Source organism: Ailuropoda melanoleuca, chromosome 8 (genome assembly GCF_002007445.2).
Source record: "Ailuropoda melanoleuca isolate Jingjing chromosome 8, ASM200744v2, whole genome shotgun sequence".
In the NCBI taxonomy this organism is placed as follows: domain Eukaryota; kingdom Metazoa; phylum Chordata; class Mammalia; order Carnivora; family Ursidae; genus Ailuropoda; species Ailuropoda melanoleuca.
The window spans coordinates 93,263,048-93,280,880 of NC_048225.1; the positions used below are offsets into that span (position 1 = coordinate 93,263,048).

Below are 17,833 nucleotides of genomic sequence, written 5' to 3' on the forward strand. Positions count from 1 at the left end.
CATTTACATTGTGAAGACTGCTCCTAGATCTCTCTAGTTCTCATTCCCAGCCTCTTCTCAAGAGACTCTGCTCACCCAAATTCTAGTTTTAGGATTCTAAAGTTTAAGTTACCACATTGTAAATACCTATTTCCTTATCAATAAGCAACAGTCTAGCCACATGGCCTTTCAGATACAAACTCACACATCCAGGAGCATTCCTTTTAATATTTTACTCCCAAACTCCACTGCTACTGAAATTTATTGCTACAGAACATTCCTTCATTAAGGTAAAATTATGATACAGACTTACATTGGGAGGGGTCATTTGTGACCTACTTTGTCCTAAGAGAAGGCAGGTTACATACTCCCATTAATGCTGTCAGAACATGAGGTCGTTTCTTAGAGACATTTCATACCACATGGTTTCTCAAGCTTGATTATTGGATTCTTTCTGTATTCACTTACTCTGTTATCTTCTTATGAATATCTATAATGAATGCCTAGGGTAAAAAACTAAAACAAACATGTTAATTTTTCTTGTGTTTTCTTATAGTTAGAATGTATTCATCATTTTTTGTGTAGAACCACAAAGAGAAAGACAGATCCTCCTTTGAGGTCTAAGTCAGATTAATAGTTGTTTTGAGAAGACCTTCATAGCCTAGTGTTAAGTGATCAGCCATAATTAATGTGTCTAAGTAAATCTACTTTTGATAGCAGGAAGAAATATTAAAATAGTACAACACATTTACTAATTAAACTCAGCACTTTAACCAAAAAACTTGGCAATATTAATATTTTTAAAAATCATGACTGACACTTTTTTTGCTTATTCCCTATATCTATTCCTAAAAAGAACACTGGCCTATATTAAGACAGAATTTTACATTCTTTCATCTTTATTCTACATTGTATTTTACTCAATTGTAGGATTATTGATTAAGGAAAAGTTCTGATCAAAACTTACCTTTACCTCCATCCATATTACACTGGAATTAAAGAATATAGAAAAAATATTTTTTCATTAATATTACCAGGCGTATCAACAGCGTGATTTATTTTTAGTTATGTAATGAAAAAAATACTTGGGTGTAGATTTTTCAAAAATGATAACCTTGACATTATGAAATGGTCATTAAAATATTTCTAGATTTTGCTTTTTTATAAAAATCAATATTTAGAATTTCACAGTGAAGAGGTCCTAAATTCTTCATACAACATGAAATTATATAAAAATAGAAGACATAGACATCTTTAACTCTTTAATCCTTTGATTAAGCAGCAAGCATATCACTCTTCCAGGCCAAACACTGCTTAAACAAAAAAGAAAATTAATGACGTGCAAAATATTTACAAAATATGCAAAGCACACAATAAGACATCTCACTATATACATGTGTCATATTACTAATGAAGCTCAGATTTTTCTACTGTGTGCTCTAGTGTACGTAAATCAAATCACAGCACATCCCTCAGATACAGCATCTTGGCCCATGGCTGGGATAGAACACATTTTTAAATGAATCATAATATACTTAACAGCTGGACAGATGCTGGTGCTGACCAACTTGACTGACATGTCCCACACACTGTATACTGAAGGTCTACTGACAAGAGACAAGACAATAAAAGCCGTATAGTATGCACATATGCAAGACAATCTAAGTACTTTAAAAAAATGCTTTAGATATTTTCTTTTAAGATATATAACTGCCCACCCCCATCCCCCGTGGCTTTTAAAGTAAAAATAAGTATAAATTTTTGAATATTAAGAATTTTGAATCAGATTTTTATCTAGTTACAATCCAGGGGCAGGGACTATTTAAGATGATCCAATGAGAAAGACAAGACACACCCTGAAAAAAGTTTGTGCGAGAACTTAAGGTCCTTATGAAGAGAAGTGGTCTAAACTTCAAAATTAAAACTAATCAATGAATTTAAATCTAATAGCTCCTTAAGGCTTTAGAGCCAATGGCAGGGGCTATTTTTCCAATATTGGGAATATATGACTTCTCAAAACATAAATCAAGGGCTTTAGATGTTGACTATTTCGTAAAGTAGTGATGAGAATATAAATGTGCAAACATTTAGCCTTAAGTTCCACTAGTACAGTTATCTAAATGATCTGTCCCTTTGCACAAGTCATGATTCCAATATGAAATCACTGTATCAAAAATATTAGTAACACATTGTTGAAATACTATTACCTGTAAAATATTCTTTGTAGGTGCTTAATGATTTATGTGTTCAATTAAGACTTGAAATGTTTTTGCTTCTTTATAAAAAAGGGGTCTCAGCATTTTAAGTTAACAGCACAATTGTGACAATATACTGATACATCTTTAGATAACACAGAACAAATTCTTAAATTTATTTTATGAAATATTGTTGATGATTTAACCCTAAACCAAACCCACAAGCACAGGTCGGCTGCAAGGAATACACAAATGTATCCAAATAGTACAATAGAGATTTATCAAGAAAACATCCTTTATATTAAATGCAGACCATATTAATAAGTATGAGGGCAATTTTAAATCAGAACCTAAACACAAAAAGGGTATTGTAAATAAATGCTTCCATAACCACTATCTCCACGTAACTGACAAAATATAATTCTCTTCTAAAGTCCCCAAATATAGGCAACTACTAGTTAAAAGCAGATAGCATTTAGAAACATTTTTTTTTAAAAATCGAAATTAACTCCATTTTCAAGGAACTTAAAGACGATGTACTTCAACAAATTGAGTTCTCATTTGTATGTAAAATTATTATTCTGATCCTCTTATTACTGACAGATGACAGGTCAATGACCTTTAAGCAAGGACTTTGCACTAGGACCCTAAACTGTATGTTAGATGGTCAGTAGGTTCAGTACATTCTTTGTGGTTTCATATAATTGCTTTGCAATTGATTAAATTGCTTTCTTTTAAAGGAATATATTAAAATTCCTTTAGAAAAAAAAGCAAGATTTTTTGAAAAAAGGGATATGCACTATAATTTCTTAAATATACATTAAATGAACATATGTCAAAATCTGAAATGCAGGCTATTTATTCTTGCACTCCTAACATAGGAAAATGTTGTTAAAAATTAAATTAAGGAAGAAAGAAAAAAAGTCAAACATCCTTAAGAAACTTAAGAAGTTTTCACAATTCCTAAGTCAATATTTCTGTACTAAGAGCCTTGACTATGAAGAGGCAGAAATATAAAGAATCTCAATAAAATAAATACAGTAAAAACAAAACAAAAAAAACCTTGGTATATAGAATACTTAATCTTTTTTTTTTTTTCTTTTATGAGATCATGTCGCTGAACGTATACTCTAGAAAGGAGGCTAACTGTAGGCTTTTTGTTGTATAACATTTAGTTCGGTTGCACGAACCAAAAAATTTCCTAGACATCCACTTATGCTAGCCCACTGCCACAGACCTAGTTCGCAGCCTCAGTATCTAGGAGGGACTGTTCTCTCCTCTTTTGCATCAGTCTGATGAGCACTGGTATAATGATGGGGTGAAGAGTTACTGTAGCTCTGTCCAATTTAATTTTAGTGCAGGGAGGACTGTGAATCTGTCTGAATTCCGATAAGTGACGGTGGCTGTTGACCACCAACTGTGGACAACACTGGTCTTGGGTTTAGACGGGGTGGCATAGAATTAGCAGGGCGAATGAGAGGTGGTGGAGGCTGATTTAAAGTTGGCCGGGGCTGGAGGAACCGGGCCTGCTGCTGGAGTGGAGGAGGCTGCCGGTGAAGAGCAGGGGCAGCAGGCAGTGTTGGACGAAGAAGTGGTGGAGGCTGGTTCAGAGTGGCAATGGGGGCTGTTGGTGTTGGAGTGGATGATGGGGCAGGAGGTGATGGACCCAGAGTCCGAGGAGCCTGTGGGGTCTGTGCCTAGAGGTGAGGAAACAAAAATACATGTATGAGATGAGAGTTCCTAATGAACTTAATACAATATAGTTTGGGCTGTCACAGGAAAAACAAAACAAATCAAAACAAAACAAAAACGTAACACCAGTGTTTTTTGGAAGCACAAGCTTCTTTTATTTTAAACAAAACAAAACAAAAAACCAAAAACTGAAAAAGCAACGAAGCTACCAAACAGGCATCTTTATTAGTAACAGCTTAACACTGGAAATAAAAATAAGACTATGAAAGAACAATACACTCTCCATTCTTCTAGGATCAGAACTTAGCATGTCATTAGGACTTAAGAGTCACGAGAGAGGCACCACTGAGTCAGTGCACTGTCAACCTTTCATGCTCATTTAGCTAGTCCTCTGAAAAATTAACCTTACAGAACACCACACAAAATGATGATTCCTCAACTCATATTAGCTCAAATTCCATACACAAACACACCTCCTCTTCTTCATCAGTGCTCTTCCCTGATGGCACATTAGAAGCACTTTTTGTCTCCTCCCCTAAAGTAGGAGCATCACCATTAGAAGCCTGGGTTCCTTGTTCTGCTTCCCACTCCTGCAATACCTCCTCTAAGTTAAACCGACGCCTGTAGTTTACAAAGAAGTTCTTCACTTGGCCAACAGTCTTGTTGCCAATTACATCTGCAATAGCTTGAAAATCTTTACCATATTTGCGGACACCTGGAAGGCAAAGTAAATAATACACCTGTGAAGGATCAATAAGGAGAGCTGTGTGTACTATACATCATGCACACACAAAAGATACCAGCAATGAAAATCCTTTCTCATAAACTCTGCTCATTTCTCAATTCTGAGTAGAGACTCAGATATCAGGGTCACAGATGAGAACTATTAATTATGTCATTTCAGTGAGCCAGCCACTTGCCTTCAACTTAACAATCAGAAACTTACCATTTTTTACATACTCAGTTATTTTCTCCAATCCTCTCTTGAACTCTCAAATACAGTCCATTTATTGTAAAGCATTGAATTCTTTGTTCCATCCTCAATTCCACATTCATTTATTTCCCTAGTAGCCAGTCACCTAAATTTGAGCAACACCGTTTGTAAACAAAACTGGATGGGAATGAGCCATCTCTTTTATCCCCTCAATGGACTGAGTGAGTAGTCTTAAGAGTTCCCCCATTAAGAAAAGCATTATAATTTGGTCTAAATACCAGCTTCAATAGGATTATTTGCCTAATCTCACCAGGGTACCAATGAATAGAAATAAGAATTGAAACATAAAAAAGAGAATCATCACAATGTGATGTGGTAAAAAAAAAAAAGAGAAGCTATTTTTCAGAGTTAGTTGGATTTCAACTCATCTAATAGTTCCAAAGACTGTGTATGTGGAGGATTCTTTCCTAGCTGTACTTTATAGCCTACAGAATAAGGTTACAGTAGTGACTACATGTAAAGTACTTGTTGTGCTTATCATCACTACCTTAAATTTAAGAAGGACTGTACATTCAGTTACTTGAGAACCTAACTTTTTGTAATGGAAATTTTATTGTAATGAAAGATAATATTTGATTTATGAACTTGAGATAGTCAATTATACTACAGAATTTGGAATGACTTCGTATAATCAGATGGATAATAAACTGCTCTTAAGGGAATTCTAAAAGGACATTCACTGACTCATCATTTAACTCAAAATATAAAATGTGTCAAAAATTTTGATTTTACAATTTCATAACTATTGTTTAAAATACCAGAAAACACTCATTAATTACAGATGAAAAAAGAGAAAAAAAATGATACTTATGATATTAAAGTCTATAATGTAACCTAAGCAATCAGAATCATGGGAATTTAAATAAATTCAACATGTATACAATCACAGATAAGATAATAATATAAGGGTATGTCAACACCTCAAGAGAAATGCTAGATTCATTCTTAAGGATATCTACTGGTACGATCTACCCAATTACCTTAAAGCACCATCAAGATACGACAAAATTCTTGTTTTTAATTTCTGCCTTTATTTTGTATGGAGAACTTGGGAATGAGTATCTCTTGCTTATATTCAACTAGCCAGGCTTGACTCTAGGGGGAGTGCCTTTATCTTAAAGAGCATTTTGGGCAGGTTTGACATGATTAAGCTATAATGATTTTTAATATAGAGTTTGGGGTCTGTAAACTGTGCTCATTTGCTTTGTTCTCAGGAAAGACATATGCATGACAATAAATTATGATACTTAATATTAATTACAGTATTTAGCAACATAAGTTCTCTTTAAATCCATGAGCTAATTTCCAATTCAAACTCTGTAACTGAGTAAAAATTCTAGGTTCCACTGAGGGTTTATTTGGCAATAAAAAACCACCATTATTTAATATTAGGAATTATTGCCATCTATTCAGGTAATTCTTTACCACTTATACTTTGGAAAATAACAACTCATTTGAGATTGCTGCACTGAAAAATAACTCCTAATTAGTAATCAGACACAGAGTTCTATTGATGTACTAATTTTTACAAGGAGCATTTAATTTACATTCTAGAAATGACCAAATCTACTGAATACTTGAGTTTGGAAATGAAACTTTAAGTAAATCTAAGACTAGTTCTTCTGTATCGTAGGAAAAAGTCACATTAAGACTATCTGACTCCAAATATGAAGGTATTACAATCCTCAGAACACCTATTTGTTTAGAAAAATGTATTCCAAAACCTACCAGTAAGTTGTCCCCATGTCTGATTCCATTTTATAACTGTCCCCTTTTTTGATTTTCCATTTTATTTTCTCTTGCTCAAGGGACTTTACCTTGTCACCAACATTGTTGGACTTCCCAAATTACAGACCCCCAAACCAAAACTACTTCCTGTAGGAGGCTTGGTATTCCCATACTCTGGATGTCAAGGACTTTTTCTAAGTCGCCTAGGTTCTAAGTCACCCAGTATGTTTATCATTAACTCATGTATGCCATATAGACTACTCTGTAAAATCTTAAGGCTCAGACCACACTGCAGACTTTTGTAGTCTGGTTGAGGATCCCACTCGTGTCCTGAGAACAAGTGGGCCTTCGGGGATGTTAACGCACTCAGCCTGAAGGATGGCTGGGCACGGTCTGGAATAGCTAGTGTTTCTTGGCAGTCCTTTCTGGACAACGGCAGTCTCATTCGTTTGCCCCGGTGTGTTGTGACAAATTTCATAATTTTTTCTGTATGCCATGATGTGAGAAAAGTTGGGAGGTACCGTCCTATGAAATATAATGCTCAGTGCAGAGGAAGTGCTCAGGAAATAGATTGACTTCTCTTCCCCAAACCACAAGAATCGCATTTAGGTAACTTCTTTAACACCTTCACATTTCCCATGATGCTGGTTCAACAGCATATTCTGGTTAAAAGGTGGAATTCTTAAGTCTATACTGTGGCTGATAACTATGTAAATTCTAGTGAAACACAAACTGAAGACTTACTGGAACAGCTCCTTCAGAAGAATCCAGCTAGGCTTCTGGAGGAAAACCCAGCAGGGGTAGCAATGCAGAGCAACTAACTTTAACAACCCAGGACATCAAAGCTACTTCAGTTCCAATTTGTACCTGGAAGAAGGGTGGTCCACTCTTTTTTTTCACAATTTATAGTAAGTAAGGACATCTGATTGCTTTATCAGCAAGGGAATCAAACACTGATTAAATCTCTCTCACTTCCTGAAGATGTAAAAAGGGTTATTAGGTCCATCTGAATCATGGTTTTAAATTAAACTTCTCACCTTGGGGCAAAAGGTCAGTTTTTAAAGGTCAGTAGAATGAAATTTTAGAAAATCCTAGAAGAGGTAAATTGTAAATTTCCCAGGAAGAGGGAAAAAAGTGTTTTCAGTCAAATTTTGAAAGTTACAGTCAAAATAGGTACTTGCCTACCTATGCTGGCAGATGATACCTTATAATCTTCAACAGACACTTCTGAAGTTTTGTTTGGGAATTAATATAAAAATATATCATCATATTTTATAAAAGCCCACATTTTCCAAACAGTATTATTCATTCTGCTCAACAAAAACATATACATTCATATTTTTTAAAATTTGGCTAATAAGACTATAACTTCAGAAGCATTTGTGGTGTTGTGTTTTCCAACTCCGGACATGAAACTATAGGTCCCCGCCCCCACCCCACCCCCACCCCAGATAGAAGGGACATCATGAATCTGCTTTTGGTATATTTAAGATGTTATTTTTAAAATCTGATTTTGGGCTACCCAGAAAAAAAAGTCAAAACATTATAGTGGCAAGCTGCTCCCAGGCAGTAAAATTTGGGGGATATTGCTTCTTGTTCCTTATAACAATATTTCTAAAAGTGAGCATGTACTTAGTATAACCAGAAAATCTAGTTTTGAAATAAGAACATAGTGACATCTAGAAACTCCAAGGATGTGGTTCTTTCCTATCAATAAGAGATTAATTTTAAACTCAAACAATTTGGGAACTTGCATTTCCTTCAACCTCCTGTAAATCTCTTCAAGAATTCATTTTTAAAATTAAAAAAAAAAAGACATCAACAGCAGTGGGACAGTGAATGGTGCATCTAGGTGAGGACTACAAGTCAAAATCATATATTCTCATTCTAATATCTAGCCTTTCTCTTCCGAGTCTTGTGTTCCCATCATCCTTGTTATAAGTTAAATTCCACCACAAAGATGCTGGAAATTTTGAATCATGAATTATCTGAAGAGAGTGAATCAGAGGGCTGACAATTATACTTTTGGTTCTCCATTCTTATGATACCTGTTATAATAGAAGAAACTCTCTAAAGCAAATGAGTGTCTTTTAAATGGAAAAATACGAATCTCCTGATCTCCATTTCCTTTTGCTCATTCATGTACTGGGTTACAATCCATATATTTTAATCAAGTGCCAAATTGCTTTCTCCCCTCCTTTAGGAACCATTCTAGCTTTTTTCTTAATGTATGAGATAAAATTAGAAAGAAGACAATTTCTAGGCTTGCAACCTTAAAATGAATGAAATGTATAAACTACAGGAAGAGAAGGTAACATTTAACTGTGAAAGCATAATGACTTGAATGTAGTTCTGTCATTTCCCGTTTTATGAGAAGGCAGACAATAAGAAAAAAAATAAACATTAAAGCTGATATGTTGATAAAACTGGAAAAGTTTCTTGTTGTTTACCCTAAAATAGCACTAATATTTTAGTTGGGGAATACATTATTTTTTAGCACTAATATGAAATAAATGCATTTAAGAGAAGGCCTGAAATAAATATTGTACACCAGGCTTCCGCCCCTCTACACTTTGAAGAGTCAATGTTTTCTACTATCATTTAAATGTATTATTATTTTTTTAAAACAGCTAATAATTGTTCCATTTTACATGAAAAAAATACACCCAGAATCTAATTCTCTTCTTAATTCTTGCTAAATAAGAAATGTTTATCATATGAATATCAAGACTGACCTAAAAGCATTACAAATTAGAGAAAATATTTATATATGTATGACACAAGCTATAAACAGGGATATTTCCATTCACACAAATTGTGAAGACTATAATTAATATCCTGCTAACTAATCTGTTATAATACAAAACTCAGCTACTTAACGTTGGCACAGATTACAGAAAGTATAGAAATACCATTTTTAACAAGTACTTTTTAGAGAGAGGTTTAAATTAGCCACATTTGTAACATCCTACCTGAGGACTCTTGAAAGAATGTTAATGAAGTTAAAACATAGCTAGAACTAAAATTTAGAACTAAAATTAATATAATAAAGTGATAGATTACACAAGTATAAACATTCTTGTTTGGTCTGAGCATGATTTCCCCCCCTTCCAAATAAGGCAGAAAGAAGGAAAAATAGTTTATTATTTTATTTAAATAGTCATTATTTAAGTGGTAGTATTTAGTTAACAACAGTATTAAGTAGACGGGGAAAAAAGTGGGAAATATGTATTTAAGCCCTAGGAAATGATCCTAATATATGTATGTGGTTTTAAAAAAGTTACAATAAAAAAGTTAATTAACAGTAGAATAATAAGTCTCACTAATGACACTAGAGTTTATATTTCTCTCTTCAGGTCACTCTAATAGTCAATTATGAGCAAGATTTAAAAAGGCATTTAACAAATGAGTGTTAAATCAAAATACATACACAAAATGTCTTAAATATAAAGTGCTTAGAAACTAAAATATTAGTATCAAAACTTACATGATTTATTATTTTGTAAAACTGAAACAGTCATAATAATATCATATAAAGGTTTATCACAAATAAAGATTAAAAAGAAGAAAAACAAAAGAACTGCCTGCTAAGACAGGTATTTCTGGACAGCAAACTGCATGTTAAAATAAGAACTGCAGTTATGTACCTTAACCACACTGAGATTCAGGTACACGTGACATTACTGCAGGATTATACTGTTTGTAAGACACGCTTCTGAGCATTATGTAAACGTGTGGGCTCATTAGCAAAAATGGCGCCTTTTAGTCTTCCCTAAAATAACTATTTTGGATACAAATAGCTATATTGTTTTATTTTATGTAATGAACCCCCCTCCCAGAAGAGAAAAACAAAAAACCCTAAAAAACCCAAAGTGAAACAAAAATTCCACATACAGAATTAAAATAAAGACATTAACTTATCAAGAAAGTGCCTTCAAAATCCCAACAACATGCATATTTCTGTACAAATTGCTGCATTAGTATAATTTAAGAATTACTTTTTAAACGTGCATAAGAATACTGAATGTATCTCAGCAGAGAGGAAATGTTTGACATTATCCATAAATATTCTTTTAATATTTATAAACTGAGATAATGTCCACATATACAGCTCAAACTATACATGTAAATCCTGCCATTGTCCCTTCCCTTGAATGCAGCTCAGCATATTTGACCCAGGCATAAGATTCCATGGTAGTCCTGCAAAACATCAAATCCTAAACATATTTTCCTAAATGAGTCTCTCCAGAAAATCCTTTCACTGGGATAATTTTCATATTAGAGTACAGGATTACTAACTAACCTTTAAGTAAATGAAATACTGGAAATCAGGGTTAAATTCTACAGGACACACACACACACACACACACACACACACACACACACACACACAGAGAGATGGATAGAAACACAGGGTTTACATCAATAAAAGCAATGCTTCCCCAAATAACTATGTTAGAGCTCTAAGTCATAGATCTAAATCAATATGAAACAGCCCCTGAAAATACTAGTTGTTTTGTTTTGTTTTTTAGTAACATGGAGCCTGAACTCAAGACCCTAGTCGCATGCTCTACCGACTAGGCCAGCCAGGCGCTCCTACTCATTTTTTAATCTAAATTTTAAACAGTTTCTAATTTAAAAATAGCTGTTATTGAACATTATAAACTAATTAAACTTTGTTCTGCCTCATTCAGAAACTTAGCTCCACAATTACAGATGTGCTAAATGCATATCCAGCACCCTGCCTCCATAGGATCAAGTATTTATTCTGTTTATGAAATGACTGTTTTGTGCTGTATAGGCAAAGAGAAGGCTGACATCATCCTGATGGCACCGTCCTGGGACATTTTCTAATCACACTGGCAGGGTAATTCTTACTCACTCTAGTCCAAACTGCAGAGTCATCTAGTAATCAAATTATTCTCACATGCAAATGATACCTGCACATCCTTTTTGAGTTAAATATGTTCTCTATGTTTGAATAATTAGAATATTTTTCAAAGTACACTTATATGTTTCACAGGGGCCCAACTCTCTTATAGTAGTTAACCTAGATAAAAAAAGCTATTAGTACTCAACACAAAGAGGGCTCAGCCAGGAAAAACCAAATTGTAGACCAAACTTGTAATTACACAATCAGTCCTACAGATAGTTTACCTTGAATGGAAAAGAAAAAAAAAAAAAAAAAAACTACAACACTGAATTAAAAATACAGTTTGCCCTTCCTTAAGCAATTCGAATATGAGAAAATCCAAGTTTATAACACTACAAATTTGCCCATGGGCATTCATAATACAAAGAGTGCTCTGCCATATAATTCAACAAAGCATTCTTATAAATGGTGCATTTAAAATGCTATATGTATATTTTTCAATGTATCTCTTAACTCTCTCTTTTATTATTTATATAGTATATATATATGTATTTTTAAAGTCGGATTTCTAAGCATTCAGTGGCATATCTCTTAAGTTATGGTACACTGAAAGTTAAGTATATCATTAATATTTTCAGTACCTGACATTTATCAGAGAAACACTATTATATAGAATAATTGGAAAAACCAGAAACATGTAATAGTTTATGCTTTTAATGATGAAGTATCAACGACTAATATAGTAAGAATGAACCCAACTGCAGGAAAACTGAAGCAAAGGCACAGAGAGACCACATGACTTGTTCAAGCTTGTCATCACCATCATTGTTAAGGCTGAGAATGTGTTACTTGCTGTACAGGACCCAAAATGCATATAGGCTCGGTAAAGTCACATCCACAAGAACAAAACAGAATTCCTGGTTTTCAGGACTTTGTGGTAAACGCAAGAGCCCTTTCTTGATCCATTTCTAAAGGAAGGGAAGAACTATGGTAGTCACCTTTCATGACAAGTTAAATAATTAACAACAATAACTGCTTATCTTTAATATACCTTGCACTGCTAGAAGCTGCTCCTCTGTGGTCCAACGGGCATTAATTTTCTGATTTGACTACAAAATTAAAGAGAAGTTTCCTAATGAGGATATGAAGACAGACATTTTTCCAAAGTGCTTATTTTTGTTTAACTTTTCACCAAATCACAGACATGAGATTACTAAAACTCTGATTTACGAAGATTCTGTTTTTATAAGGATTAAAAAATATATTTTGAGTTACCTTTTACCCACACAAAAAGATAATGAAAGGGAAATGTACCAATACGGGAGAATGAACAACATTCACATTTATACTCTAGTCAGAGGCATTAAAACTGAGAATATCTATTAGTCATCCATTTTCCAACTACAATGTTCCTATCACACACACGGCAAGTGTTAATTTTAGCCTAGTTTTAAACATTTAAGAGACTTTATCTTCTTTAGAGAGGATCTGTGACTCGCTCTAAAATTTCTTCTCTTCACATTTAAATTAAACCTAACCTTACCCCACCAAAACCAGTGTTATAAATTAATACAGAACTGTAGATCAGGCCTAATTCCTAAAATATTGATTTAAATTTCTGAAGCAGAAAGTGACCCACTGTTAAGAATAGATTTTTTCTCCCTAAGACCTCCCCACATTTCTCCCAATATTTTTGTTGAAAAAAAAATTCCTAAGTTTAGGACTTTTATTATGGCAAAACTACAATACTGAACACTGAATCAAATTTCATTACTGCATACCCACTGATTAGTGCAAGAACTGCTGGCAGTAGAAGGAGGGACAGCAATAAGTATATACCAGCCTACAGAGGTTTACAGAAGAAACTGCCCAGATAAACTGGCCTGGTGTAATACATGGATAGGCTGGGCAAAACAGAAAAAAGGCTTCCTTTGAGAACAAGTGTTTAGGTCTTATGTCACTTGTGGTCTTAGCAATAAAAGTTTCTACAGTACACAGAGGTTCTGGGAATATCTACTTTCTCACCATGAGTGAAGAGGTATACAAAGTAAGTATTCAGAAGAAAGAATAAAACAAAAATTCAAAATTAGAAAAATATTATTAGAGAAGAAAGGAAAATGTTTTTAAAAAGACTGAATAAAGGAGGAAAAAACCTAAAGCAAAAGCACTGATTACCAAATGATGAGATTAAGAAGAGACCAAGGCAAGGGCAGGCAGGCAGTGGGTAAGCCTCAAGGTCAGGATACTGGCAATGAATCAAAAGAACATTAAAAAGGTAAAGAAAAAGAATGGGCCATAGGCTATATATAAAGAAGCAGTAACAAGAGAAGGGCAACCAAGCTTTAAAAAGTGAAAAAAAGGAAAGAAAAGGAAAAAGGAGATGACAGAAGAAAAACTTGAAATTCTAAACCCATGCTCCCCAAAAAGAGGATGAACATGAACGGAATAGGAGCTAATATCTGAGTTAAAACCCAGGCAGTCTGATGCCACCTTTGCTTTGAAAGGTAGGTACTAGAACCTTATTAAAACAGGTCCAAATATTTCAGAATAAACGGTAAAAAATAAAGGGCTGACTGCAACTTAATCTGAAATATGAAACTAAAACTTAAGAAAATTAGTTATTTTAAAAAAAACAGTTAACGATTTTGCTTATATGTTTTTATTTCTGGCATGTCTTTGCTGAACATACAATGGCGTAACATTCACTGGCATTTGAAATTACAACATGAGCACAGAGTGGGTCATTTTTGCTTGAAGACCTCAACAATTTTCAAAGGCCTCCCTTAATTCTGTTACTCAAATTCTTTTTTGAAATGCCTATGAGTCATCACCCTTTTTTCTTCAATTGTTAACTCTGCTAAATACCCATCTGTCAACAATTTTGCAAGAGATTAAAGCCATTCTCTTGTACTTTCATAGACTTTAGGAAGTTTTGCATCTTTTGCAAGGTTTAAAATTTGGTTTGTGCTGTATTTGCATTACATTAGCAAGAAAGTAAGAGAGAAGGATGCTGATGTGATGGGTGGGAAAGGTAACAGCTAGAGTTAATTAGCTAGAGTTAATTGGGGATAGCTCAGGAGCAGAGCCTAATTTTATAAGTTCATTAGCAAATATTCTGTTGTTTGGCAACTTCTGCTTCTCCATGAATCCTGTAGATTAATGAGCATTTGGATACTGAGGATCTCCTGTAATACTACACGGCAAATTGTTTTGAGGACTAAATTTAGAATAAATGTAAAATATATACATGTATATATACATATATATGTATATGTAAAATTTATATATGTGTAGAACATATACAAAAAACACCTGGCACAGTGCCTGAGCAAACAGAATTTGAAGTTGATCAACTGATGTTTGTTAAATCTGAAAGGCAGAAACTGGAAGAAAAGTTATCATTAATGGAAAGGGAACAAAAAATAAAGTAACATGCACTATGAAAACTTATTTCGGCTTATAAGCAAATCAGGAGATAGGATAAACACAAATAGCTATTAATAAAATTAAAAGTTCAGAGTATACAGTGGATTCAAAGATGAGAGGAAAAAGTCACAACGACTAGAACAGGGAAGGCCAGCTGGAGGGGCTAGACACTGAGGTGGGTTAAAGAACAGGGTAAGTTTCTGAAAGGCAAAGATCAGAAGACACACCATGCATAGGCAACAACAGGATCAACAATTAGGAAGAAGTAATAAGTATGCCTGGAAAGTTGGTGATATTTAAACTAAAATATGGTAAGGATCACTTTTGGAAGGGCAGTAAATATCAACATTAATGAGTTCACACTAAATTTAATAAGCAATAGGTTTTTTGGGGGAGGGAACAGAGGGAGAGGAGTAGGGTTCTAATCAGATTAAGACTTTAAGCCTGGAGAGCTGGGAGAAGGGTGGTGCCATTAAGGACCTAAGAAGTTATGAAATGCTGATTGGGGAGGAAGAGGAAGGCAAGACTAAGATGATGACTGTAACTTGGGATTCACTGACAATGAGGTATTAAGCAGGACATTCAGGTGGAGCTCAGGATCCACTTGAGGCTAAAACAGATTCATCTATGCAAACACAGCTTTTAAGGGTCTGGAAAATGTTTATGAGGGAAAACAATGGAGTCACATCCTACTCAGATGTAAGGTTCTAAAATCTGCCTATGAATTTAAAACAAAAAGATTTTTATTTTAAATTCCAAATTACTATTGAAATGCTCTTACAAAGGTGGTCATGGAGATAGGCACACAATCTCTCAATAAGCCCACACGGCCAGATAGATATTCCTCCAGCAATGAAATGGACCACTAGTTTTTCAGTTAATCTTAGATGAAGCTTTGGTTGAAATATAGGGTAGTACTGAATAAAAAAAACATAAATACATATTTAAATACTAAAATTTCAAATCAAGGAGACTGCTTGCACAGGAGGCCTGTGGAAGCTAAAGCCTTCTAAAGAAATAGTGAATTCACAGTTCCAGCCCCTAACTGCTTACTCTGTGGGACTTCAGGCAGGATTGCCAGCTCTCCTCTACTTGCTATTACTAAACATACTCCTTTTCACTTGGCTAAATATCTGTGGCTGAGTTGTGTCATTTAAATGTACATTTGATGCAATTTTAGTATAGTGAAGTGATGAGCTTGTATGATGTTTCCAAAGAAAAGAGAAGTGAATTTTGAGGATAAAAACTTGGAGAATGCTTGTATTTACAAAAGGAAAATTACAGCTGAAAAGGGAACGTAATAGTTACAAAAGACATTACCTCTCAAAAGTTAAAGGAAGAGAGGTTGTCATCTATGTCAAGGCTCAGAAAAAGGCAAGAAAAATGAGTTAGAGCCATGGAATTTGATCATTAGCAGCAGTGTTAGCCTTTAAGCAGCAGCTTCAGTGGAAAAATGCAGGGAGGAGGGCTGAAACTGCATTGAATTAGAGTCTGTATGACAAAACGGAAGCAATGGAAGAAAGAGAAGACTGAAGGAGAAACAGGGTCAAAATTTTTTAAATACATAAGATTCCTTCAAGTTATTGATTTTTCTATTCTCTCTTATTTTATTTTTTTTTGTTAAAGATTTTATTTATTTATTTGACAGAGATAGAAACAGCCAGCGAGAGGGGGAACACAAGCAGGGGGAGTGGGAGAGGAAGAAGCAGGCTCATAGCAGAGGAGCCTGATGTGGGGCTCGATCCCAGAATGCTGGGATCACGCCCTGAGCCGAAGGCAGACGCTTAACCGCTGTGCCACCCAGGCGCCCCTCTATTCTCTTTTAAACCCAAGAAACTTTCGCAGAGATTTGTTTAACTTAAGGAAAGGAAAACTAGATTATATCTAGGAATCTAAAATTGTGTAGTAGTTACGGTTAGTTAGGTAGTACCACTGAATGTTCAGTACCAGAACATTCTTCTACAGCAAACCCCAGACGGAAATACAGTTGTTTTTAAAACAATGAAATGTTAATCTAAACTAAAATAATCCAATATATAATGGTTATAAAACTAATAATATGAAAGACCCCAAAGAGGCTTCTAGAACAATCTATGACGTCCTTCGTGAATTCGGTATCTTCACGCTTTCTTTCCCTACTAAATTAGTCCTCGCATCTTTCCCATTTTTGTCAGTAGTAGATTCATACTATCTTTGAATTGAAAGTATTAGAAAAGGACACCAAGTTAAACCTTTCACCCAATGCTGAAACTTCCAATCTACATCCATAATGAAAGACTGTCACTCACCTATGCATGAAAACATAAACAGATGGGGAAATTTCTAGCTTTAAAAAGCACTCCTTTTTTTAGTTTCTTCTTTCCTGGTTTCATTAATCTCCTTGTCCCACCTTCCTACCTCCAACCAAAACAAAGGATACCCACAGGCCACCACTCCCCCAACACTCTTACATACTTTCAAATCGATACGTTATTTTCTATTTTGCAACGTTCTTTGGATTTATCACTTGCTGTCCACTCCCACAACTAATACCTGACCATACCCAAAACGCCTTTTACCATTTACTTTATCACTCACATGCTTAGTATTTTAACAGCTATGAAGTTTCCAACTTAGCCTACATACTACTGCCAGGATAACCTTCCTAAAATTAAAACCTCCCATTACATCCTTCCTATATTGAAGAAACTACAGGGTCTTCCCATTTGACCTAATTTAAAAGGCAAACCTCTCTTCCGAGCTCTGACTCTTCTACTCTAGCCCTTGCCCACTGATCTCTATTATAAAGAAGTCCCTGTTGAACTCAACCCTGTTAACATCTCTCTCATATACCACATTCACTTGTCCCCTGCGTCCAAGACTTCCTAAGGAGACAATATGTTTCATGAGAGAAAACTGTTTTACACTTTCACTAAATTCTCAATAGTAATCAGAATGCCCATTGAC

The 17,833-nt window shown here is 34.6% G+C and overlaps 1 protein-coding gene across 3 annotated transcripts in view; it reads right to left on the reverse strand.

Annotated features, from left to right (window-relative positions):
* Window positions 1-1,228: 1,228 nt before the first annotated feature.
* Window positions 1,229-17,833, reverse strand: part of RCOR3 (REST corepressor 3) — a 51,641-nt gene continuing 35,036 nt past the window's right edge. For 2 of the 3 annotated variants that reach the window (XM_002917174.4, XM_011222258.3), the window contains 3 exons: window positions 12,513-12,570; window positions 4,340-4,581; window positions 1,229-3,871 (listed from right to left, as the gene is read on the reverse strand). In XM_002917174.4, the coding sequence (XP_002917220.1) occupies window positions 3,527-3,871; window positions 4,340-4,581; window positions 12,513-12,570 (645 nt within the window). In that variant the 3' untranslated portion in view covers window positions 1,229-3,526. The remainder of the gene's footprint in view (window positions 3,872-4,339; window positions 4,582-12,512; window positions 12,571-17,833) is intronic. The other variant, XM_011222259.3, reaches the window with a different exon arrangement.